The sequence below is a fragment of the Myxine glutinosa genome, chromosome 1, assembly GCF_964187855.1.
Source record: "Myxine glutinosa chromosome 1, kmMyxGlut1.1, whole genome shotgun sequence".
In the NCBI taxonomy this organism is placed as follows: Eukaryota; Metazoa; Chordata; class Myxini; order Myxiniformes; family Myxinidae; genus Myxine; species Myxine glutinosa.
In genome coordinates this window covers 103550833-103578390 of record NC_136261.1, presented here as the reverse complement: position 1 = coordinate 103578390, position 27558 = coordinate 103550833, and the positions used below count along the sequence as shown (strand labels likewise).

Below are 27558 nucleotides of genomic sequence, written 5' to 3'. Positions count from 1 at the left end.
GCTGTTGTTTTTCAATCGTTTGGATTTGGGTCCCTCCGATTCAAAAAGGTTGTGGTTAAAAGAGGAATATTAAATCGGATAATCAAAAATAAAACTGAGGATGCAACCAAGAACCAACAAAATACTATATTACTATATGTATACAGATAGGATGTCGGAACAAGTACAGATACATTCAAAGTACACAGACACAGACCCCATGCCAAATAAATAAATAACACCCTCTAGCGCGCGGAATTGCCGCCGTCCATGCAGCACATGGAAATATAATTGGAAAGGACTGGTGTACAATAATTGATTAATTGTGTAATGAAAATAAATAAATAGTAATCGTAAAATAATTAATTTCTTAATCAATTGGCAAATAGCATGCCTAAACCACCACTCTTTTATCCGAATCTGTAACTTTTTGAAAATTAATTAAGCAGTAGGGCCTATGTTGAAAATAAATTCAGGTCAATCAGATAAAATTGACGATTTTATGCAACCTTGACCTTTTGATCTAAAAAAATGATCAGATTATATATTTTGATTGGTGAACCAATTCATTAACCCAATATGCAAATTCTTAAAATTTCAGGTCAATCAGATGAAAATTGACACTTTTAAATTCCACCTTTAGATTTATAAGGTCTAAAGGCTGAAAATTTCATGTCAATTGGCTGAAAATGTATGATTTTATGCACCTTAACCTTTGACCTTTTGATCTAAAAATAATAATCAGCTTCTAGCTTTTGATTGGTGAACCAATTAATTGACCCAATATGCAAATTCTTAAAATTTCAGATCAATTGGATGAAAATTGCCTATTTTATGCAACCTTAACCTTTGACCTTTTGATCAAAAAAAAAATCAGCTTCTAGCTTTTGATTGGTGAACCAATTCATTGACCCAATATGCAAATTCTTAAAATTTCAGGTCAATTGGCTGAAAATTGACAATTTTATGCAACCTTAACCTTTGACCTTTTGATCAAAAAAAAAAGAAGCAGATTCTCGCTTTTGATTGTTGAACCAATTCATTGACCCAATATGCAAATTCTTAAAATTTCAGGTCAATTTTGCTGAAAATTGATGCTTTTATGCAACCTTAACCTTTGACCTTTTGATCTAAAAAAAAAATCAGCTTCTATCTTTTGATTGGTGAACCAATTCATTGACCCAATATGCAAATTCTTAAAATTTCAGGTCAATTGGATGAAAACTGACGCTTTTAAGTTTGACCTTTACATTTATAAGGTCTAAAGGCTGAAAATTTCACGTCAATTGGCTGAAAATTGACGATTTTATGCAACCTTAACCTTTGACCTTTTGATCTAAAAAAAATCAGCTTCTAGCTTTTGATTGGTGAACCAATTCATTGACCCAATATGCTAATTCTTAAAATTTCAGATCAATTGGCTGAAAATTGACTTTAATGCAACCTTAACCTTTGACCTTTTGATCTAAAAAAAATTAATCAGCTTCTAGCTTTTGATTGGTGAACCAATTCGTTGACCCAATATGCAAATTCTTAAAATTTCTGATCAATTGGCTTAAAATTGACTTTTATGCAACCTTAACCTTTGACCTTTTGATGTAAAAAAAATCAGCTTCTATCTTTTGATTGGTGAACCAATTCATTGACCCAATATGCAAATTCTTTAAATTTCAGGTCATTGGCTGAAAATTGATACTTTTATGCAACCTTAACCTTTGACCTTTTGATCTAAAAAAAAAATCAGCTTCTATCTTTTGATTGGTGAACCAATTCATTGACCCAATATGGAAATTCTTAAAATTTCAGGTCAATTGGATGAAAACTGACTTTTCAGTTTGACCTTTAGATTTACAAGGTCCAAAGGCTGAAAATTTCACATCAATTGGCTGAAAATTGACGATTTTATGCAACCTTAACCTTTGACCTTTTGATCTAAAAAAAATAATAATCAGCTTCTAGGTTTTGATTAGTGAACCAATTTATCCAATATGCAAATTCTGAAAAATTCAGGTCAATTGGCTGAAAATCTACACTTTATGTGATGCTGACCTTGAACCTTTTGACCAAATTATTCATTTATCTTCTCTATATCATAATAAAGCTTTGTTGAAAATTTGATGACAAAAGCTCAAATGGTAAAAACTTTATGACACACACACACACACACACACACACACACACACACACACACACACGGAATATTCCCAAATGGGACGCTAGTCTCCCGATGGAGAGCGGTCATCGTTGGGAGTGATAAAGTCAACTTTCAGTTTGATTCGATGGAAAATTGTGGCCCCGTAGAGGCTGAAAGGCCTGATAACGCGATTGTATTTGTGCAGTGAAAACGATGTAGAATGAGCGAGTGGGTCCTGCATTGATGAAAAACGTTCCATTCATTTTTGTCCACGAGAAGGACCCTTAGACCATTTTAGACCCTAAAGGGGTGTAAAGGGTGTAAAGTGTTGAAATAGTATTAAAAGGACAAAGGGTCATAACAGCATGAAAAATGTCTAAAAGGACTAAAATGACCTTTGATCTTAAAATCGAAAGGTCTCGTGTTGTTGAGACCTGTGTTGGTCCATAGGGTCTATCGGGATTTAAAGGGTCATAAGGGGTTTAAAAGTATAAACGTTTCTATGGGTACATTCCAACACGAGTTAGGGTCTCAACAATCTAAAGTGTTGAAAGGGTCGACAGGATCTCAAAAGGTCTAAAGGGGTGTAACAGTCTAAAGGTCAAAAGTGTTGAGGTTTAAGGGGTCATAAAGGGTCTAAACGTCTGCGGACATAAAGGTCTAAAGGGTACGTTTCAAAAGTAGTTCGGGTCTATGGTGTCGAAAACGTTTTAAAAGGTCTAAATGGGGTCTATAGGGTATTTTCCAATAGTAGTTAGGGTTTAAAGAGTCGAAAGCTGGTGGACCAAATGGCATCAGCTCACGTGTCCTAAAAACCTGCTCTGCTGCTCTTGCACTTCCTCTCTCTGCCATTTTCTCAAGGTCATCTTCCATCTGTTTGGAAATCAGCCAATATCACTGCATCACATAAAAGAAGAGCAAAAACAGATCCCCTCAACTACAGACCCATCATCAGCAAGGTTATAGAGTCCATCATTGCAATTTATATGAAATCCTTCCTTTTCTCCAACAACCTCATCTCACTTCAGATAATCAACTCGGATGCAGACTAGGTCACTCTATCTTAGACATGCTGCCTTCTACTCACCCAAACAATGGATGGAGGTCTTCAATGTCATTCATGGGATCAGGGCCGTCTCTCTGGACACATCTCGTGGTTTTGATAGTCTGGCATCCTGCCTTGATTTCCAAACTGTATGCCCATGGAATCCAAGGTCAACTCTACACATGGATTACTGACTTCCTCTACTCTCAATGGAAGCCTTGCATATCCTCTCCCTGTCAAGGCTGCAGTGCCACAAGGCAGTGTTCTGGGCCAGTCCTTTTCCTGATCTTCATCGATGATCTCCGACTGTAAAAATCCTCTATTTGTTGATGACTTCACCCTCTTCCATGGCACCCCTCATCCTTCAGTCAGGCAGGCTGCAGCCTCTTCTTCCCTGTCTTCAGATCTTGAAAAAAAATAATCACATGCTGGTCAAGAATTTTCAATCCTGACAAATCTCACTCACTCCAAAAGACTCCCCTGCCTCACATCTTTCTCAGCCTGATGCCATGGAAACCAAGGCCTTCAAGATTATTGGAATCGCCCATGATGAAGCCGAGGTCGATGGTCTCTCTGTCGTCTCCTGACTCCTTTCGGGTCTTGCACCTGCTGCTGCTTCAATGTTTCTCTGCAGGGAACACACAACCCACCATCAACCACTTTCTGGTGAAACTACCTAAATCCAGGATCACTGCTCACCTCCAGTAATTTTTTCTTCTTTTTTTCTGCCTGTGTAACCAACTCCCACATTCTCTTCAAACTCATTCTTCCCTCCAGGTCTTCAACACAGTTCACCACCATCTAAGATCATCGCCAATCGTATCACCAATCCAAAACTATTATCTTTCTACCCTCGTAACCCCCCCCCCTCCCCTCCCACTTTAATCCCTCCTTTCAAATTTCCAGCTTTTCCTCCTGAGACTTTCCTTCTGTATCCATATTGTCCACCCCATCCATCCTCTCCTGCCCCCCCCCCCCCCCCCATTCCTCCCCACACGTATTGTTTGTCCAAGTCTCACTCTGTTTTGGCCTTCTGCTCTGCTGTTGGCATTTCTCCCTCTCTCTGCTGTTCCTTTTGTCCTGTTGCGTCCCGATCTGTTTCGCGTAATAGTACTACCTCTTCCATGAGCCCAACTATTTATACAAGACTGAAAGTGTAACAGCGGCATAGCTGGTCGTGTTTGATACTTTAGTTGAAAAGGATAGTATGATCTGGGTGGAGATACCAGTGGAGATACCAGATTCTGGGTGGAGATACCAGATACTAGTTGAAAAGGATAGTATGATCTGGGTGGAGATACCAGTTAGCAAATAATGTAAGTATTAAATTATTTTGAAGTATTCTTAAGTCTCTAAGCTGTCTGTCACCATGGAAGTGAAGAGATTTCAGATGCAGTGAAGAGGTTTATTCTATGTTTCAAGTCAACAATGAACCAACCATACACAGCTTGAATCCAGTAACTTTGTAGTCATGACAAAGGGATTACAGTATTATGATATTTTATTTATTATACTACTATCTGAATGCACCCGGCGTTGCTCGGGTTCTTTTTGATTGAATTTAATCTTCTGCACATAGGTCTGACACAAGCCCAGTATCAGTTAGTGCTCAACGATTCCTTCTTTCTTCTGTCGGGCCCCGCGAGAGAGAATTTTGAAAGCATGTGTTGCAATCAGATATTCCTATTAAGTGCATAAGTTGTACTTCAAGATAATTTTGAAAGAAGAAGATTTATTGCGAAATGGGCCCAGGCCGGCCGAGGTGGCCTCAAGCGGCCTCGCCACCTAGCCTATAACCTTCCCGGGGCCCGTCGACATTTTTTGTTTGAGGTTTCCTCCTATCTTTAACTGTTCAGGAGATTAGCGCGTGCAGACAAAACAAACAAATAAAAACTTTCCTTTATATATATAGAAGATAGAACATAGATTATTATTAACGCTATTATTATTATTATGAAACAATGGTACTGTATTAAGAAACCTGGGCTAATTTGTCTGAAGCGGCCTGAAGGCATGAAGCCTAAGGCCGATACGTACCGTGTCGTTGGAAGACCCGTAACGCCAATGCTTTCGATATTTGATGGTCATTTTAACAATCGGTTTGTTTGTTTCACACTGAATGAAAAACGAAAAAGTAGAGCATGGCGATTGTGATAAATGACAGGTTCGACGATATGTTCGGCCTGAACGGCATATAAATCAACATGGCGGTGTGTGGAGTCAGCCGTTGTATGCCGTAATGACATCACAGACGTAATCACATCACCCTGTCATGTGACCAGATCCTTAGCTCTGATTAGTGTACATTTGTGAGGGAGATATATACATACGGACAGACAAATACTGTTCTAGACGGCTTTGGCCTACGTGCTACGCCATAAAAAAGGAAAAGTATGTAAGGAAAGAGAGAGGGGAGAAGGTGTGGCAATTTTGGTGAAAGACAGTATTGTACACATCAATTGAAAGGCATGACATGAAGAAGGGAATTAAAGGTGAATATTGTGTAGAGAAAGATTAGAAATTGCAAGAATAGTAAGAAATGTGTCGGGTGCTTTTATACGGCTCTTGGTTTGAGAGAAATATTCTCCACCATCATCTTAATTTCTCTCAATCTACAACTTTCCCATTCCAATGTAGATGGTTTGTAGGTGGTCCCCAAATTTCTGTGTCAAGAGCACAAGGTAGGCTTGACTATTTAATGTACATTTTGCATTGTACAATTAGAATGGCGAGAGAAAAACCAAACGCTTAATTCACCACCAACTGAGCCTGTAGATCCAAAAATACAAAAACGTAACACAATGCTGTTCCTTTTATTATTATTATTTCAAAGTGTTACTCTATTCCCCAACCCCTCCACGCACACCCCAAGCACTCTACCTGCAGGACACAGCAATAAACATGTTGCTTTTAGACCAACCATTCCCACATAGCTTAGAGCATAATTTTACACCAATGCCATGCATCTTGCAGGAGGCGACTGCAAAGCCCTTTTGGCACAAGCTGCAAAAAGTTCTCATATCTTTCAGACAAACACTTCAGCAAAACGATTCAAGTTTGACTTTGATGATTCATTACAAGACGTGTTTTTTTTTCATCCGATTACTTCTCCATAACCGTATCCACTGGGTTAAATTCAAATAAAACAAAAAGAAACCCACCCAAAAATGGAAAATACCAACACAGAAGCGACTTGCTTAGTCTCCAACACCAGTACGAAGCAAAAAGTTTGTCTGAAGACCAAGTTCCTAGACAATGTAGAAATAAATGAATATACATCAATTCATCTCATTCAAACAAATATCCTGATACGTATATCCAGCTGCAAAAGGAAGTTTACTATATACACTAAGTTGAGGTTCTGACCATGACACATTCAGTATACAATAATATACAGAAGCAAATCATGGAAAGGACATTCCACCTTTATCTCCAAAGCCGATGAAAGACATCCCAAACAGGCCAAATAACTCGATTCCACAGTGCATATTCTCTTTTTCTAGTGCCAAGCTCAGTGCATTTCAACAAAATGCTGCACTCCCTTATGTAATAAACACCTTTAAATCGCATAGGCTTTGCCAAATATATAAAAATGTATGAACATGGAGCAATAGCTTATGTAGTTACAAAGGTCCTGCTTCTACTTTTCCCTCCAAGTCCCTTTTACTCTGGTTATTCAAGCCCTTCCGAATTGTCACTGCAGCTCAAAACTCCATTTGAGATAACTAAATCATCATCATCATCATCACCACAACTACTACTACTGGATGAAGGAGAACTCGAAGGAAGAGTGACCAAATTTGTTGTATTGTTGGGAAGTCCAGCATAAGCATCCTGTGGTGTACCAGGAGAAAGTGAGGGAGTAGACATTGGATTAGAGTCTGGAGGAGGGAGCTTCAGGCCCACAGAGGTGGGCAAGTGTCTGATCTGGGCTTTGTCTGGCCGTGGACCTTGAAGTACTGTGAGACGCTGCAGGGAGAGTCAAGGGAAAGGATGTGGAAATGGTGTAAGTGAGAACATGTGAAGTGAGCAGAGATGGAGTTGGTGAAAGACCACAAATTTCACTGCTCAAAATCAAACAGTTAGCTGTACTCCAATTGGAATGAGAAACAAGATCACAAAGGGCATATATAAATCTATAATATAAAAGGAGCTCGGTCTCGGCGTGCCTGTGTCCATTCGTGAAGCCGTGTGACTATATGTCTATTAATTACGTACTATTTGAATCTACCTTTTGACCCTTTAAATTGCTAAGACCCTTTAGACCTTTGAAGACCGTTCAAATCCCCCAAGATGCTTTAGACCACAAAGACCCTGAAAGACCTTTAAGACCCTTAAGACCTAAAATATCTTGAAGACTCAAACACCCTGAAGACCCAGAGGACCAAAATTATCCTGAGGACCCAAAAGACCCCGAGGACCCCAAAGACCCAAAATACCCCGAGGACCCCAAAGACCCCGAGGACCCAAAAGACCCCCAAGGACCCAAAAGACCACGAGGACCCAAAAGACCACGAGGACCCAAAATATCCTGATGACCCAAAATACCCCAATGACCCAAAATATCCCGATGACCTAAAATAAAAGACCAAGAGGATCCAAAATACCCTGAAGCCAGATGTCCCAAAAGACCCTGAACACCTAAAAGACCCAAAGACCCTTAAATACCCAGAGGACCCAAAAGACCCAGAGGACCCAAAAGAGCCAGAGGACCCAAAAGAGCCAGAGGACCCAAAAGAGCCAGAGGACCCAAAAGAGCCAGAGGACCCAAAAGAGCCAGAGGACCCAAAGACCCAGAGGACCCAAAGACCCAGAGGACCCAAAAGACCCAGAGGACCCAAAAGACCCAGAGGACCCAAAAGACCACAAAGATACAAAACACCCTGTCGACGCATAATACCCCAAAGACCCTGAAAGACCCCGAATACCCTTTCCCAAAGACCCTTACAACCCCTTTTAACTTTAAGACCCTTTTGATACTTTAGACACTTTTAGATCCCTTCACCCTTTAGACCTTTTATACCCTTTAGACCCCTAGAATCTTTAGACCTTTACACCCCTCAAGTCATCTTTGGCCCCTTAGACCCTTAACACCATTTAGACACCTTACACCCTTCAGACAGATGCTTGGACCTTTGACCATTTAGAGTTTTAGACCACTTTAACCTTTTTAGATTACAAATACATTACAAATAAATAATATCACCAATATTAGAAATAAATTTGTCCAAGAGAAATGTTTGTATTATGATTTGTGTAAATCACGACAACACAGAAACTCACATACAGTCATTATTCTCAGTTAAAACAAACCTGCGCCTATGTAGCGACGTGTGGTGAGGCGAGCACAGCGAGCTGATCCATGCTAGTATTCAATAAAAGTGTGCATCGTGTCAAAATCTAGTTTTATTTTGTTTTTGGCAGCCATTTTGTTTTGACCTCAAACCTCAAAATTTAGTTTGACAGCGTCGATTATTGGATTCAGCGACCCTTAATTATGTTAGATAGGCATGTTACCAACTTCTACTCAAAAATGCATCTTATGTTCTTAAAATGAAGTCTTTTCTGAAATTAGATCTAGTCTAAGAGTAGGATGGACAGTTGCTCAAGTGTTTATACGACTCTTGTTGTTACCTATTGGAAGCTCTGAGCCGACTCTCGCCAATTTGAAAGTACTGTGAAGTGTCATAAGCAAAGGATGTGGGTTTAATTGGTGTATGCAAGACAGCAGAAGTGATAGCAACGAACTAAGTAAATAAATAATTATCAATCACCAATATAGACGATTTCTGGAACATATCTATTTGAGTTATCAAGAAACCAAACTCGACAGCAATAGGTGATGTAATTCATATAAACAGTGTTCCTTTGTCTTAAGAAATGTTTTTACCCACTGATAATCAGGAAAATATATATTTTGTTTTTTAAAGTCTTGCAATACAAACTCATACATGTCATTGCATTTGCCTTCCAAACAGCTTAGTAGAGGTTTTTTTTACTACAATCAATCTCACGATTCACAATAGTTTAAAGGAACTTGTGTTAAACTTAAACCTTTTATCTCAAAATTTGCAGATACAAAAAGACACAAACATACATCTTCCAGTCGGTCAATCTCCCGCTCCAGCTCATTGCATCGCTTTTCCATTGCTGTCAATGCCTTCAAATAACTCTGTCGTGGCTGTAGACTGGTTTCAAAGTGGTTGTACATGCCTCTCCAAAACCTACAACCACAATACAACAAGTTAGTCTCACTTTCAAATAGACTCGTAGGAAGCCAGTACTGCGACAAATGCAATCATGCCACAGGAAGGCAGTACAAGCACAGTACTTCAAGTACCCTTACAAGAAGGCAGTAACAGGAAGGCAGTACTGTGATTGTGCTCAACCCACGTGAAGTTGCAGGCAGCTGTATTTGGCCAGATTGGCCCTGCATTGTTGTTAGGGCGGTAGTGAGGGTTGGCGAAGGTGTCGCGTTGATCCCAGAGATGAGCCCAGACAGAATATGTACGATCCCGCACTCTAATGGGCAAACACAGGAAGTTAAAGATATTTAGAAGTGATGAAAACAAGAGGTAGAATTACTTTGCAATACATGTCCCCTACCTGTCCCAATGAATGTTCTTCTTCAAAGCAAAAAGGGCACGAAAAGGGTGAAAAATTGGCGAAATGCCCCAAAAGTCAAACATGTTCTGCAACTTATCATAGTTAGGCCATGTACCAAGTTTCAGTTGAATATGTTAAAGGGGATGGAAAAAAGCAAACCCATTGACCCTCTGGGTAGGGGACTAATAAAAAGGAAAAGATATCTGGGGTGGGGGGAAGGTGCAAATTAGTGCGATGAAGATTTAAAAGATGTCAAATAAAATTTCCAAAATAATGGTGTCAATGAATGATGAGCAATGAATGGCATAATGTTGCTTATGCATTATTGGCAACCATTACAATTACAATTACAGATCAGATCGTGTACTTCACCAGCTTTCAAAGAACACCCACAAGTGCTGGCAAAATAAAATTAGAGAGTTCATAGAACACCTCGTAATCCTGGTGATGATTTTTCCTTGGCACACCTGAACTCCTATCCACCTACAAGGCCTTCATATCCACAGCTTGATACAGTACTGCTCTCCCCTCTGGGCTGGCTCCCCTGCCTCACACCTTCCACAATGTAATGCCGTGGAATCCAAGCCTTTAAGATTATTGGAATCTCCCGCAATGAGCCGAGTCTATGGGCCTATCTCTTCATCATCGCAGACAAGTCGGTGGTCTCTCTGTCTTCTACCACCTCCTTCCTGGTCTTGCACCCTCTGCCCCCAAAGTTTCTGAAGGGCTCACACTGTCCACCATCAGCCTCCTTCTAGTGAAAGTACCCAGACCAGGACCAGTGCGCACCTCCTCTACTCATTTGCTCCTCTTTTTCCCCACTTGTTGAATAAACTCCAACATCCTCTTCAATTGCTTCATTCCCTCCAAGTCTTAAAGACAACTGCTCGCCACAATCTCAGATAGTCCCCAATGCAGTGACGCTCCTCTCAAGCAGCATGACACAGCATCCAACAGTGTTACAACTATCAAAATCCCATGTAAAAACTAGAGAGGTTCCAGGGAACCTGAACTCAACTGGTCTATATCAATATGGTTAGAATATGCAAAATAGAACCACAAACTATATAGTTTATATGTGCTAAAAATATATAGGACAAAAATTGATTTTTCAATATGGCCACCCTGCTACACCCATTTTTGGGCGTGTAATGCCCAAATGCAATCCCAAACTAGTTTATGTCTTAAAGATGCTGCATAACAAGTTTCATCAAATTTAATCAATATTTGTGACTTTTAGAGCGTAGACGTCGAATTGTTTACAGACGACAGACAGACAGACGACAGACGGACGACGGACACTGGGTGTCGACTAAAACTCAGCTGGACATAGTCTAGTTGAGTTAAAAACAAAAAACCTTTATGTATTTAATATATATATTTAAATTGCAACACAAAATAAAATCTCCTTAATGGTTTGACTTTTAAATGTCTCTTCTTTTATGTTGGACACTGTATTCATCATCATGTGATGACTGCTTTTGTGTTGGGATAGAAATGTAGTGCAGGGTTGGATGGACAGAATTGTCCTTTTTCTGCATCTATAGACTCATTCGCAGTGTGAAATATTCCATCGCAAGAGGTGCAACATCTGAGGAGTTTTGATCCATGAACAGAGCTAACTGATTCCATGTTGCCTTTTTTAAAAAGGGAGAAGGCAACGTGTTTGGGGAAATGTATGTACGTATGATGAGCTGTTGGTTCTGTTCTCAAGCATGGCGTTTAGTTTCTCGTACCGCCTTACTTTTTTTTTCTACCCCTCCTTTTCCTATCATTTGCCCATCAGTCAATTTCAGTTTTCACATTTTATCCAGACATTCCTCCACAGACCCATGCATGCCTGAGCATCATAGCCGTGTTCAAATGTGACAACACCTTTTCATTCTCTAAACACAAAGGCATGTCAGCCTATATATCATCCTCTGCTCAAAGCGCAAGCAACTCTTCAATTTTGAAAGTGCTCCAAGATGGGGCCTTTGCTGCTGCCACCGCTTTGTTTTTAGTGGGCTGGGAGCATGATGAGAAAGGGCTGGGAACATAATGAAACTGTTATACCGATTGGAATGAAATAGGAAAGCATCTTGCAGGAACACTTTACTGGCCTGTTTGGGAAGTGGGGTCTCTTTAAGGAAGGTGGGACAGAGAGAAGGCAGCACTTGAGTTGTTCCAGCACAGGAACAGTTTTGCCTGTTTCGTGAAAACTTTGCCCACAGCTAAGATTTCCCAACGGATCTGTCCTCACTACTCGCTGTAATGTTTTCTAGATATATTCCCATGTCTAATTGACCCAAGTCAGTGTTCAATTTGTGCTTGTGAGTACAGACATCAGGCCTTACACATTCTCTTTTTATCTTGGGTTCCTCCTCTCACATTTTTGTACAACACCTCTTCTTCATCTTCTCAAAAAGCAAAAAATAATAATAAACAAAAGATATAATCTCATTCTGCCTATTATTACCTCCTTTACTTGTTCTTTATCCTCCTTGTTGACACAAATCAAAATAATTCGACTTCTTGATTAAAAGCTTTTAAAAAACCTTTTTTTAAATGATTCAAAATCGTGCTGTGCCTTTTTTGCTACCACTTCGTCTGCCTCTTCCTTGCAGGTTATCGTTTCCACCTTTCCTCTTTTGTTGTCATTTCATCCCCTTGCTTGTTGTATCTGCAACTATGGCCTACTGCTGTTGTATTGCTTTTTTAACCGACAACACCTTGCTCTTCCATTAGCCCCTCCTTTGTACCGAGGAACAGCTTGATTTCACTTGTTGGTTATATCCTGAACACAAATTGGAAAAGCAACCTGCAATTAAGCAGTACTCTGGCTCTGAATTCATCCCGATCGCACATCCACAGGTCGGAGCGAGACCATCTGTTTGCCTGGCAGTCAAACGAAATTGAAAATGATTCCAAACAGGAAACTTAGTTTTTAAGGATGCTAAAAAGGACACAGGTACAAAGAGCTAATGTAACGTGTTAAATAAGTTGGTGTACAAGACACTGGTATCTGGAGAGGTAAACTTCTAGATTTTTTTTTCTACAACATTTAAAGTCTCTATTTTATACTTGAACACTGTAGAACACAAATCGTCTTTTTTACACTTTCAAAACCCTGCCATGTAGCAGTACTTGGACATGTTAAATAAGGTGGTGTATAAGACATCATCAACGGCGCTAAAATTCCGGATTTTTCAAATACAACCTTTAAAATAATTATTTTATTTCAATTGCATTATAACTCGAACACTGCATGGGGCAAGGTGTTCTATGAACTCTCCAGTTACAAAAGCGAAAGTCGATTGAAGATTGGAACAAATAAGCTACACGGCTGTGAACCTTAACTACATGATAGGAGAAAGATGTCAGACTATTTTTACAATTTTGGAATGGTTGGCAGCATGAAAGATTGGCAGCTTAAGGATTGTAGAGGAGGCTGAGGCAATTAAATGGTGGATGAGGGTGATCAAAATTATTGAGGCAAGTGTTTAAAAGATGTAGATTACTGAGGCTGCAGATATGGAAGACAGACCCGAGCATCTGGCGTTTGTTATCACAGTTTCCCAGAAAGTTTCCAAACTGGCAAGAAGTGGTGTGGTGATGCAGTTGAATCAGCAATTCTTCTCCAAATTCAAATGCCAGGGGAAATTGTTGAGCCAGTTGCCACACAGTCTCCAAGAACTGCAGAAACACAGGCGACGTCTCCTTGATGTCTCCTTCCAGGTGTCCGCATCTGGAATGATTCCATAATGTCTTAAATAATAGTTCTAGGTCGGGGTTAGATGGGGAGAAGTGTGGGTTAGAAGGGTTGTATCAAAAGAGTTAACAGGCAGCACCACAGCATGCACACGCACACACTTATTTTTGTTCCTCAAGTTGTTCCTCATGAATTATAATAATTTATTGAACAGTAACAGTTATTCCTAATACATTAACTTCACACACAAGGGATGTTTTAAGTGATACTAATTCCACATTACCCGATACTTAACTCTATCTTGATAGCAAACTTTAAAATAATTATGTGCCTAAAGTCAGAACTTCAGTAATTTGCAACCAATTTCAAGAATGTCTGAAATATCAGCTGCGCTCCCTTTCTTCGTCGAGATTTCGACTGTGCAAATATCTGTCATCATCAAACATCAGAACCATCAAACATAGAGTTTGTCTTACCCGAGGATTTCCCCAACTGACGGGACCTGATTGACTGAAGAGCCCTTCATCCTTAAATGACATCCAAGTGACTCGTCGAGGGGATCATCCCAGTTTTATTTCCCTTCATTCTCACCCTGTCTTTCTATCCTCCCATGCACATCTGGTTGTGTGTAAGGCATCGTTTTAAGTTATACGAACCCGTTTCAGTTTAATAACAAGTGCACGTCTTCCCCGCCGTCATGATCCCTTCCCATCCTTATTTATTAACCAGCAAAAGTACCCGTTCCCAGTGATGGGAAAAGTAAAACTATAAATTTAAATTATTTAATGGACTTTATAAAGGTCAATTGTGTTGCACTCTTGGTTTCACTCAGAACCAAAGCTCTGAGCTACTTATACTGCCCACCGCAAAATGGTGGTGCAACGTCGGGCAGTGAAGGTCGGATTAGTCTGAAAAGAGGGCAACATATAGCTATTTTAAATTGTGTATAACTTCATGATGAAGATCTGTTAAATCTGCTTTAATCCAGATGTTCATGTTGATTTTAAAGGTTACTGGAAGGGAAAAGAAAGTGACTCACTATATTGCATCACGATTTTTATTCTTCAAGTTATGTCACATTTTGAAATGTTAATGATCGTATGATTAATTCCTAACAATTTAGTGTAGAATATCCTGCTTGCGAAATAAAATTTATCAACATTATAAATGCCTGTTCTCACGTCATTTCAAAAGTGAATGTTGAGAGTTTCCTGCATGTGCAGCTTTTCAAATGTAGCGAGGGAAGTGATCGCCATAAATGGGAGATAGAACAGTAATAGACACCACAGTTCTCATTTTTATTATTAATCATTAAACTCATTTTTCAATAATCGTCGTTTTGTTTTGGTTCTAAAGTCGATCCTCCCATGTGTATAAATTGAATAAGCACGTGCTTTGAATGAGTGCACATAAAGTCAAATTGTGCTAAATTCTTAACGGTCTGAAGATGGGGTTCTTAATTTAGTTTCGGCATCTCAACTCAATCAGAGGCCTCCCACCTATCAGGCCATTCATGTTACAACTGGTTCATTCTGACTACCAATCCAGAACCTAAAATATCAAGTTCTTTGTACACTCTTGGTAGAAAATTGAATAATCTTGTCCTCTTCTTCAGCAGACAAGATTGAACCACCAGTGTGTGCAAGGCATCACAACATTGTGCAAGTTCAAATCTTTCCTGCAAGTCTTTCCATATTGGTTATAAATACAATTTAACATTTTTTGTACTACTTATATTTACCTCCACCACCGATGGTGGATGGAGGTTATGTTTTCACCCCTGTTTGTCTGTCTGTGAGCAGGATAGCTCAAGTGGTTATGGATGAATTCAGACGAAACTTGGTGGACAGGTTCAGTGTGTGACAAGCAAGAAATGATTAGATTGTGATGAAGATCTGGATCCAGTTACCAGATTATACAGCACCAGTTAAAAGTTTTAGAACACCTCAGTTTTTCCAGTTTTTATTGAAATTTGCACAGTTTAATGTCTCGATGTACTCTGAAATTAAGCATAGAACAAATAAACAATTGGAGATAAAAAAGAAATCATAGAATCATTTTGTTTAACAAAATTTAATTTAAATTTTTGACTCAGCAAAGTAGCCACCTTTTGCAGATATAACCGCTGAACACACTCGTGGCATTCTTTCTACAATTGAAATCAAATATTGTTCGGGAAGTTCTTCCCAACACTGTTGCAGAAGTTCCCACAAATGTGTTGCACTTGTAGGTTGCTTTGCTTTCACCCTTCTGTCCAGTTCATCCCAAACCAGCTCGATGGGGTTTAAGTCTGGAGACTGTGCTGGCCATTCCATGATTTGAAACCTACCGTCTTGTTCTTTTCCTCGAAGGTAGTTTTGACATAGCCTGGAGGTGTGTTTAGGGTCATTATCTTTCTGTGGGATGAACCCCTGACCAACGAGGCGTATACCAGAGGGTATTGCATGGCGCTGCAAAATGCTGAGGTAGCCATTTTGGTTCAGGGTGCCAATGATTCTGTGCAAGTCGCCGACTCTGGATCCAGCAAAAGAGCCCCAGACCATCACACTTCCTCCTCCATGTTTGACAGTTGGTGTCACACACTGAGAAACAATGCTTTTGCCTACTCGACGGCATACAAAAACCCTGCGTGATGAATCAAAGATTTCAAATTTTGATTCATCGGTCCATAAGACATTCTACAAGTCTTCAGTAGTCCACTGGCGGTGCTTCATGGCCTAGGCAAGCCTCTTTTTCTTATTTTGCCATCTTAGTAGCAATGGCCATCTTGAAATCTTTAACCATCTTTGCCATCTTGAAACTGAGACTTGCTTACTTCGACCAGTGTTAAGCTGTGGTTGAAGCTGTTGTCCTGTGAGCCGCCTATCACGCAAGCTGTTGACTCAGAAACATGACTTCTGATTCTGTTGTGGTTTTGGGTCTGCCAGACCTCTTCCTGTCAGAGTTTCCTCCAGTTTCCAATATACTACTTCCTGCAGTGCAATATTGTCCAAATAATGCTTCAGAGGGTGTAATAACAGTCTGTTCCAATACTGCTTTTATACAGACAGGGGGTTTGTAATCAAGTAATCAGCAGAGGTTGGGACACCTGTAGGAATTGTTTGCATCAACCTTCAAGGCTTAATTTACTTACATTGCTGCAGAACAGCTGTAAGTTGTTAACCAATAACTTGTTCCCTGAAGAAGGCCTTTTTTTTTTTTTTTTTTTTACAACATAACTGTGCAAATTACATTATTTTTCCGTTTTTGCTAACCCAAACTTTTTTTCCTTTAACCTCGAGCAGTTTACTGCTTACCTTTTTACCATTTCAGGTTATTCACTGGACATTAAACTGCGTAAATTTCAATAAAAACCGGAAAAATTGAGGTGCTCGAAAACTTTTGACCAGTAGTATATATATATATTGTTATGGATATGAGAATTGTGTTTACTTGTTGTAAAATATCACCCTCCTTCCTCCATTTGTTGTGTATAAAGGTCAAAGGTCGTTCCCGTAGTTATTCCATATACAATCACACAGCAAATCATAGATTTCCTTTGTTCAGTAGTTATTTCCTTATTATGTGTATTAGGTTAAGGTTCTGTCTTCCCACTAGTTAACACTGCATTGCACCAAATTGGAACAAAGTAGAATCCCTTTTCAATTGCCACCAAAACGGAATTGGCGGCAGCGTTCGCTGCCCTTTGGCTGGGGCTCGCTCAAATCGCCCCAAAACCTCCATTACGCAAATGGTTAAGCTGGAGAAGGAGGAGGAGGAGCCGTCGGATCATGGGCGTGGCACCACCTCGTCATCAAAGGTGGAGCCAGCGAGCCCCAACCAGCCAACCAGGGCTGATGAGATACCATCACGGGCATGGCGCGCATTGATCTGGAAGCGCGTTATATAAGCGCCCGCGCAAGCCTTTTCGTGGCAGAGGAGGTGAGAAGAGATGCGTAAGGGGCCAGAGGAGAAGCAGTGAGAGGGATTTGAGGGAGGTGCGCTGGACCAGAGGCAGATTCTGCGGAAGAGGAAAAGAGCGTCGGAGACACAGGAGGCGGAGGACGCGGGAGACAGCCGCCGGTGTGAAACCAAATACGTGGAGCTGCCGGCTCCTCGCTGCCAGCCCGAAGCGGCGCTGTGTTTGCCGGGTTTTCGCCTCGACCCCAAGAGCGCGGATCGGAGCGCGCGCTTAGAGCTGGACCTCGACGCCTACCATCTACCTGGACCCTCCTCTGCCGTCCCAAACCATTCCTGTCCTTCCATCCTTTTGTGTACGTGAGTTTGTTCTGTGTGTCTTGTCCTGGGGTATACGTTAAGCCTGTTTAGAATAAGTTAAAATTGCACTGTGTCCTTCTGGTCCGTCCCTCTTTCTGCCTTTATTTTCTTATCTTTCCTTCTTCCTTGGTTTCTTTTGGGTGTACATAATAGGTAGAAATAAATCATATTTGTATTTCCTACCTTGCTGTCTTCCTCATCTTCACATCCGTCGTCTTTGTCTTTTCCCCATTGAAAACCTGTGGCACGATTTGGCCAACGTTCAAGGATCGGGTCTAGTAATTGTTAATAGTTCGTGCCGCGGTTGCTAAAACCGCTCGGCAATTAACATCTGTCCGCGGTACGAACGGGGCTGTGCACCTACCTTTCCGGAGGTAGCTGGGCAGCGTCAGGGACCCCGTCGGTCAGTCATAAACGAGGGGATTAGTCCCCCCCCTCGATAAGGGGAACAGAGGCCGACGTTGGGTTCCATAACAATATATATATATATATATATATATATATATATATATATATATATATATATATATATATATATATATATACATATACTGTCATCCCTCGCTATATCGCGCTTCACTTTTCGCGGCTTCGGTACATCGTGGGTTTTTCTCGCTAGTATATGTAAAATTATATATCGGATTTTTCATTATATCGCGGGATTCTGCGGCCGAGAGGTATTTTTATTTTTTTAGATTTTAATTATTTTTGCGGTAAAATAAGCATTTTCTAGCCTAAAAAATTAATAATAATATAAATAAAAATATAACACATTAATTAAAACCTATATTAAAAGAATATTACAGTAAATCGAAATAAAATACGCATTATAAATGAGTAGACAAAGAATCGCGCGTATGGAAAACCAAGCTTGGGTTGCTTGCGCTAGTTTGCCCAGATGATTTCGTTATAGGGGGTTATAAGCCTGAACAAGTTTTTAATATGGATGAGACAGCCTTATTTTGGAAACAGATGCCGTCTCGCACTTTCATCATGATCGAGGAAGCCAGAGCCCCTGGATTTAAGGCCCACAAAGATTGGGTGACTTTAGTAATGTGTGGGAATGCTGCGGGCTTTATGATAAAACCTGGTCTTATTTATAAGTCCAAAAACCCAAGGGTCCTCAAAAACAAAAATAAGAACCTGCTGCCAGTGTATTGGATGCACAACCAGAAGTCCTGGATTACGAAACTCCTCACATCGGATTGGTTCCACCAGTGCTTCATTCCCGAGGTCAAGCTTTATCTCGCAGAAAAAGGACTCGAGTTCAAAGTGCTGTTGCTCATGGATAATGCAGGAGGTCACGCGCTCGACCTGTCGTATGATGGCGTACAAATAGAGTTCTTACCGCCAAACACCACATCGCTGATACAGCCCATGGATCAAGGCGTCATTCGCGCATTTAAGGCACTTTATATGCGAAACACCCTGCAGCACCTGGTCGAGGCTATGGACTCAGACGAAAACTTCTCGCTGAAGGCGTACTGGCATGAGTACACCATTGCAACGTGTCTGCAAAATATTCAGATGGCCATAAAGGAGATGAAGACAGAAACTTTGAATGCCTGCTGGAAAAAATTGTGGCCAGAAGTAGTCCACGATTACGTGTACAAGGGTTTCTCTCCTGACGAAGTCCACCACTCTGCAGTAGATAAGGCAGTGAAGCTGGCAAAATTACTAGGAGGAGATGGCTTCAACGATATGACTCCCGATGACGTTGAGGAGCTGCTCGAGACCCACTCAGATCCGTTAACGGACGAAGACCTGGCGGAGATGACGAAGTCAGCAAGTGAGGAAGAAGAAGAGGAAGAAGAGGGTCCAGGGGATGAAGAATAAGAAGGCCCATCACTGGAACGCCTCGCAACCCAAGTGAGAATGGCAAAATAACTTAAGGAAAGGGCTGAAGAATGGGACCCCCAGATGATTCGTTCGTTGAAGGATGGTACACGGTAGGGATGGTGATAGATGGGTGATTATCTGTTCTCGGTTTTCACCAGACAGACCACAGAAACGTTTGCCTCATGCTCAGTCTTTCACATGCCTTTTTTTAAAACTCCATGTGCCTTTTCCTCAGGAGTGGCTTCCGTCTGGCCACTCTCACATAAAGCCTAGATTTGTGAAGTGCTGCAGAGACTGTTGGGCTTCCGGCAGGTTCTACCATCTCAGCCAAGGAACTCTGTCGTTCAGTCAGAGTGGTCATTGGGTTCTTGGTCACCTCCATCAACAAGGCCCTTCTTGCCCTGTGGCTCAGTTTGGTCGGACGGCCAGCTCTAGGATGAGTCTGGGTAGTTCCATATTCTTTCCATTTCCTAATGATGGAGCTCTCTGTGTTCTTGGGATCTTTCAACACTATAAATTGTTTTAGTCCCTTCCCCAGATCAATGCCTCCTAACAATTCTATCTCGGAGTTCTACGTACAGTTCCTTGGACTTTAGTTTCCATTTAATAATTATGGAGGCCACTGTGCTCTTGGGAACCTTCAATGCAGCAGAATTTTTTTTGTAGGCTTCCCCAGATCTGTGCCTCGACACAATCCTGTCTCTGAGCTCTGCAGGCAGTTCCTTCAACCTCATGGCTTGGTTTTTGCTTGGATATGCATCGTCAGCTGTGAGACCTTATATAGACAGGTGTGCCTTTCCAAATCATGTCCAATCAAATGAATTTACCACAGGTGGACTCCAATCAAGATGTAGAAACATCTCAAAGATGATCAAGAGAAATGGGACGCACCTGAGCTAAATTTCAAGTGTCATAACAAAGGGTCTGAATACTTATGTCAATGTGATATTTCAGTTTTTTCTTTTTAATAAATTTGCAAAACTTTCTAAAGTCCTGTTTTCTCTTTGTCATTATGGGGTATTGAGTGTAGATTGATGAGGGAAAAAATGAATTGAAACGATTTCAGCATAAGGCTGCAACATAACAAAATGTGAAAAAAGTGAAAGGGTCTGAATACTTTCTGAATGCACTGTAGAAATGTGTTTCTTTCTAAATCATGTCCAATCAATTGACCTGGCCACAGGTGGACTCCAATCCAGTTCCAGACAGACATCTCAAGGATGAACAAAGGAAATTGGAGGTACCTGAGCTCAATTAGGAGTGTCATAGCAATGGGGTTGAATATTTATCAACTCAAGACATTTAAACATCATTTTAAATTAATTTGTAAAATTTCTAAAAAAAATGATTCCACTTTGGCATTATGGGGTATTATGTGTCGATCAGTGCCAAAAAAAATCTCAATTTAATCCATATTAAATTTAGGCATTACCGTAACATAACAAAATGTGAAAAAGTCAAGGGATGTGAATACTTTCTGAAGGCACTGTATTTTCTTACTTTGTTTTTTCCTCTTCTTGCTCTGCAGACCCCCTGAACCCTGCTTGTGGAAACTGAGGGGGTCCACACACCCCCTGTTCAAAATACCTTTTGTTGGATAGATGTTTATCACAAATTAATCATATCATCCATTGATGTAACATGACTGATCATTGAACATTTCAGTAGAGCTTCCCAGACTTCACCATGTTGGGGGTCTTCAATGGAAAAAGAAAAACCTTTATTTTTGGTCAAAACTATTGTTTTATCATAAAATTTGTCTTCAGCTGTATAGATGTACATGTTTCACAGTATAAATAAAATATGGGATTTTGGGTGCGATGTCTGTAAAATGGTGATGAAGCACCAGAAGGAATTTAGCCCCCATACCCCACTCCACTAATTTTTCCAGCCCCTCTAACACCACCTCCCCCAACTTTTCCTTGGCTTTACTTTCTAGTATGCAGTCGATAATGTTTTTTCAATCAAGATCACTATCACAATCTTAATAAAGTGATGCAAAATAAGACATTCAGCATACAAAGAAGCAAAGCATGTTTGTCAACAACGTCATTTACTCCTCTCTTCCTGTTTGAACTTTTTTTTTGGAGAAAGAAAGAACCTTCAATTTGATTGGAGATATAGCCTTCACCCCGGCCCTCCCCCTCCGCCCCTCAATTTACATTCATCTCAAGATTGATAAATTTAGAAGAAGGAGGGGGGGGGGGGAGGGGTGGGGGAAAGGGAGCAGAAATACAATGATTGCCAGAAGCTTGACATTTCTGAAAGAGCAAAAAAAGTTTTAAAAAATTAAAGGTGCAATGTTCTGAAGGATTGGAGAAAGAACTAAAATGAAAAGAAGAGTTGTGTGGGGGAGGAAGGGGAGAGGAGTTAGAGATTGAAAGGATAAATTAGATGTAATTTCACAAGAAATACTGCAAGTCTTTTTACATCAAAACAAATGATCTGTGTGCAATAATACACTTCACCTTTGTGCAAACTTGTGACCAAATTTTATCCATTCTTTTTCAATCACAGTCTGTGAACAGAGAGAAGAAAATAAGTTATAAATTGACCTTTGCACTCATATATTTGCACCATCAGGAACCTTTGAATACCAAACCTGGTTAAAACAAAAACATGAATTATGTGGCCATGCCTCATGCCCAAGTAGTTTGTAATTACTTCAAACATTGTTTGCCAATTGTGGCTATATGATGGAAGTGGTACTATTTAATGCAGTTTGCAGATCAACCTTTTGCACAGATTATTCCAATGAAAGTTACACTTCTGATAGATTGTTGGTGTATACAACATATGTCTCCACTCGGCACAGAGATGCTGCAACTGGATGAGAGCCCTGGAAGAAATGCCTATATTTGTGCCCATGTGTACCACAATTAATATGGTGTACACTGCTGTACAAAATTCTGAGACATTTTGCATTTTTCTACCCTGACACAAAAGGAAACACTTCATATTCAAGGCAAATTCACCTTTATGAAAAAAAAAAATCATATTCAAATAACCAAATTTATACACAACACAATATACCTCAATGTAAACTAAAAGCAAGTACGTTCACACTTTTTCTTCAAAACCACTGAAATTTTTCTTGACACTTTCAAATAATGTCGTTATGAACTGGTCATTGAATTTTTCCACAAATAATGTTATAATGATGTTCCATGCTTCTTTCCAGGCCTTCCAAAGTCAACAAAGGGGGGGAAAAAAAACTAGAACAATGCGACTGTCGCCAATATGCCTCCGCATAGTCCCACAATGGGTAGATGCCATCACTCTGCATATGTTTGGATTGGGGGATCACGTTTGTGAAGTTTTGTGTTGATCAGATAACGTTCGTTTTTCTATCCAAGATGGCTGCCAAACCACGTGACCTATGACATCATTTTCAAACTGTATGCAACAGTGCTGTTAGATATTTGTAAAGTTTCGCATCGATAGGGTGAGCAGTTTCAGAGATATAATTATTTAATATTTTCCTTCAATCCAATATGGCTGCCAAACCATGTGACCTATGATGTCATAAATGTAATATTTAAATACAAATGGGTCATAGATCATGTGCATGCAATTTCAGATTTTTAGGATAAGGAATTCAATTAAAACATTTTTGGCTGGTGTTTGCAAAACATTTGGCAAACACTTCACCTATGATGTCATCATTATCATGTTTTTGTTCCCCCATTGGGAGTACTTGACAAATTTTTTTTTTTTGTATACAAGATCGAGGCTTGTGTAAGAGCTAACATTAATCACAAAAAGACAAACTGACACATAAAACATAAGATAAAGGGAGCGGGAGACAAGATGGGGAGAGAGAGAGGGAAGCACACAAGTACTACATTTTAGAGCAGGGACATCGGGAGATCTGTGGGAGGGAGAAGCCTTAGGGGGAGGAAGCACGGGAAGGGGGGGGGGGGGGGGGTTGGGAGAAGTATAAAGCACATGGACACTGCTAGTACTTCCGGGAAAGAAGTCGGAATTTCAAAAATGTGGATCTGGGGTGAATTAACGGGGGCAGAAAAGATCAAGGTTTTGGATGGGGAAGACAAGAGATGGTGGTGAACAGCCGTTTCAAAGACCGGGAGGGAGGAGTGGGATTGAATAGAGTGAGGGAGTTTGCTCCAGAGGCGGGAGAAAAGAGGAATGAAAGAGTGAAGGTGAATAGAGAGTCTTGATTTTGGCAGTTTCACCATAAGAGGGTTGCTGGCAGATCTTGTGCAACCTGTAGGAATTTGGGGGACAGAGCACAGACAGAGCTGGGGGAGCTAGGCCAGAGAGGAGCCCGTAGAAGACAAAGACCACCAACCTGCCTGCGGTGAGCGAGTGAAAGGCCCTCAGAGTTAGCTTCATCACGGGAGATTCCAATGATTCTGAAAATGTGGCAAGTCTAAAAAATTTTCATTCAGCGGTTTCCGAGAAATAATTTTTTTATTATTTGCTTTTAATCCAAGATAGCTGCCATACCATGTGACCTGTGACGTCACAATTATCATAAAAAAACATTCTGCATGGGTGTCACTCCTACCCTGAAAGTTTTTGTCTCAATCGGACATATGGTTGCTGAGAAAAATGAGGTTTAGCCCGTACGGACGGACAGATTGACGGACAACTTGAAAACATAATGCCTCCGCTGACTTTGTCGGCGGAGGCATAAAAAACGAACCGGGGATAGCATGATTGATTCAAATTTGTTTGTACATTGCTGCTATGTTTGCATTGCATTTACCATCAAGTTTTTGCAATTTTCCAACACCACTTAACGATATGCACCCCCAAATTTGAATTAAACCTCCATCCATGCTAAATGGTCGTCTTTGAGCAAGGCTCTATCAGTTTCAGTTTTTTGTCGTCTCACATACCATCTTCGATTAGATCCAAATACAATTTGACTCATCTGTTCAAAGCACCTTTGAACATTGCTCCATAGTCTAATTTCTACGTTCTTGTGTATATTTTAGCCTTTTTCGTCTTGTCCCCCTTTCTTAACAGGGTTCTTCTTTCTGAAACACATCCTTTAAGTCCCGATTTCAAAAGTGACCTTCGTACTGCTGATGGATGGACAACGACACCTGAGTCTTCTGACAGTTCTGTTGTCAATTCAATTCTGGTCTTCTTTCTATTCCTCAAGGATATTATCAAGTATTGCTCATCCCTGATGGACACATTTTTTGGTCTTCCAGTGCTGGGTTTGTCAATTAATTATAGATGATCTTTCTCTGTACTTGTTGTTACCTCCACCACTAAAGATGGATGTAGGTTATGTTTTCACCCATCTGTCTGTCTGTCCGTGAGCAGGATAACTCAAAAAAGTTAAGGACGGATTCGATTGAAACTTGGTGGACATGCTGTGTGTGCCAAGAACAAATAGATTAGATTTTGGTGAAGATTCAGACATGGATATTACAGACTTGGCATTTAATATGGAATATATATTTTTTTCTTGACTTGGGTTTACTTTCTTAACTCAGTATATCAATCTGGTGAGTTTCTTTTACACTTTGGTGATTTATTTGTTAAAAGAACCATGTCACTGATTGTCTGTCGCAGCAAGAAGTCAACAACAGGATTATATCACAGGTGGCGTGGCAAAATGTACGGACAGGTGCATTTGACGATTGGCTTCACAGTCGGGTATACAAGGGTTGTTGCGTTCTGTATTAGTGGAAAACAACTGCTGCACGTCTCCAAAAGTTATTGCCGCTTCCTCTGGAGATGGTCCGTCAACTCGACAATGCTGTTTGTCATGGAGTGGTGGCTTTACGAAATTACAGCATGAAAGAGCGTGCTATTGCTCGGCAGTATGGCATCACTCAAGGTCAGGTGTCAAAGATCCTGAAACGAAATGCTCAGAGGGGTGTCCCTGCTCCAATACCGAGGCCAGGACGTCCCCACAGAACCACAAGGAGGGATGATCGCCAGCTGCACCGGTTAGTCCGAAATGGCCATACCAAGTCAGCTAATCGGCTTAGGGCTGAGCGGCAGCAACTGACAAATGTGCCTGTATCCAGAAGGCTAGTCAACCAACGACAGGTTCAAGCAGGCTATCGTGCCAGGCATCCCCTGGGAAAGCCACGCCTGACCAGACAACAATGCCAGCGCCGATTGCAGTGGGCCAGAGAGCACCGTCAATGGCAGCCAGGACACTGGAATTATGTGATCTTCAAGGACGAGTCTAGATTTCTGGTCTATCGTCAAGATGGCCACGTCCGAGTGCGCAGACAAGTGCATGAAGCCTACAATGAAGATTGTATAGTGCCAAGAGTCCAAGCTGGAGGTGGTGGGGTGACCATTTTGGCTGCTTTTCATGCAGGGGGCAAAACTGACCTGGTTGTTCTGAATGGAAACCTGAACCAGTTCAAGTACAGGGCCATTCTGGAAGAAACATTGCTTCCATTTGCTCGTGCAGCCTTTCGAGGAAACTTTGTCTTCCAAGATGACAATGCACGGCCTCATCGTGCTCGCATGATCCAACACTTTCTTGCTGACCGTGGTGTAGAGCATATGGAGTGGCCTGCCATGTCCCCGGATATGAATCCGATAGAGAACTTGTGGGCAGAATTAACGCGTCAAATCGACCACTTGGACCAGCAGCCGACCTCTGTGCGTGAATTGCAGCAGGCTATTGTCACTGCATGGCAAGCGATTCCAGTCCAAACCTTGGCAAATCTCGTGAACAGCATGCCTCAACGTGTACGTGCTCTCCTGAATGCTCGTGGGGGTTACATGAAGTACTGAACTGTAATTTTACTGTCGGTAATCGCAGTCGTAATTTAACTTTTGTTTTTGTTTAAAAAAAATTTGGCTAATGTGCAAAATAAAGAGATACTTCTGGAAAACGTACAGAAGTTTAACACAGTACTGTCCATGAATTGAGTTCGATATCAGTTTACATCTCTTTCAAGGATCAATTTATTTGTTTCGAAATGGCAAATGTGGTTTTTGTTTCTTTTAAAGGTCACATTAACAAAATCTAGAATAATTTCAACATAATTCCAATGAACTTTTGGTTCTAAGACATCTTGAAGAGGTAAGTTCACCCCCACAAAAAAAATATTCCATATTAAATGCCAAGTCTGTAGATTGTGGAAGCAAACATACTGTATTAATAACAAACTGTATTAATAACAAACTGTATTAATAACAATCAACGTTGTTATAATAGTAGAAAACAGTGGAGGCTTTGAGTGAATTGTTGATGCTTACAACATCCATATATTGTAACTCCTGAATGTGTCCAACACTTTTGCACAGTATTATAAGTGCTCACAAATGTATATTTTGACTAAAGAGGGGGCTATTTACGAAATTTCATGCAGTCAGTCACAAATTATATCTATATATATCTATATATCTATACACACCATTCGACATGCCTACATAAACTTCCTCCAAACCCAAAGTGAGCCTTTCAAGGCAACCTGGGCCACCTTGTCACACATCCTCCTTCTTTCTGTCCAACACACTCCAAGCCGAGCAAGAAATGCAGAAAAGGAATTGCCAATATACCCTCTACACCCCACCTCAAATGGCTGACAGGAAACTCGCCAACCCTTCTCCCGACACTCTACCTCCAGCTCACTGTACTTTCCTCTCTTCCTTTCATGCACCTCCTCAATGTTCTCTTCCCAAGGTACAGACAATTTCCCTAAGATGACCTGTCTTGTTGCACCCGACTAGATGACAATGTCAGGCCGCAACCTTGTCACACAGATCTCCTCTGGGAATACCAATTGTGGGTTTAGGTCTGCCACCACCTGCCAATCACAAGCATCTGACAGCCCTTTTGCTTTCCACCTCCTCCTCTTTCCACCTCTTACCACTTGGTCCTCTTTGACAAACAACACCTCTCCCCCATCGGTCTCCTTCTCCACTCTTCTCTCTCTCGATCTCAGCACCTCTTGTTGCACCATCTGCACTACCACCGCCAGCACCTGATCATGCAGCCACTTGTATCTTCCTGCTGCCAATGCTACTGAGCATGCACTCGGTGCATGCTGGACC

At 40.9% G+C, this 27558-nt stretch overlaps 1 protein-coding gene across 2 annotated transcripts in view; it reads right to left on the bottom strand.

The window, feature by feature from the left end:
• Nucleotides 1–5952: 5952 nt before the first annotated feature.
• LOC137412330 (phosphatidylinositol-3,5-bisphosphate 3-phosphatase MTMR6-like) overlaps nt 5953–27558 on the bottom strand; it is a 78885-nt gene continuing 57279 nt past the window's right edge. For both annotated transcript variants that reach the window (XM_078775458.1, XM_078775454.1), the window contains exons 11-15: nt 22020–22069; nt 13291–13491; nt 9552–9680; nt 9256–9382; nt 5953–7127 (exon numbers count right to left, since the gene is read on the bottom strand). In XM_078775458.1, coding sequence (XP_078631584.1) covers nt 6831–7127; nt 9256–9382; nt 9552–9680; nt 13291–13491; nt 22020–22069 — 804 coding nt within the window. In that variant the 3' untranslated portion in view covers nt 5953–6830. The remainder of the gene's footprint in view (nt 7128–9255; nt 9383–9551; nt 9681–13290; nt 13492–22019; nt 22070–27558) is intronic.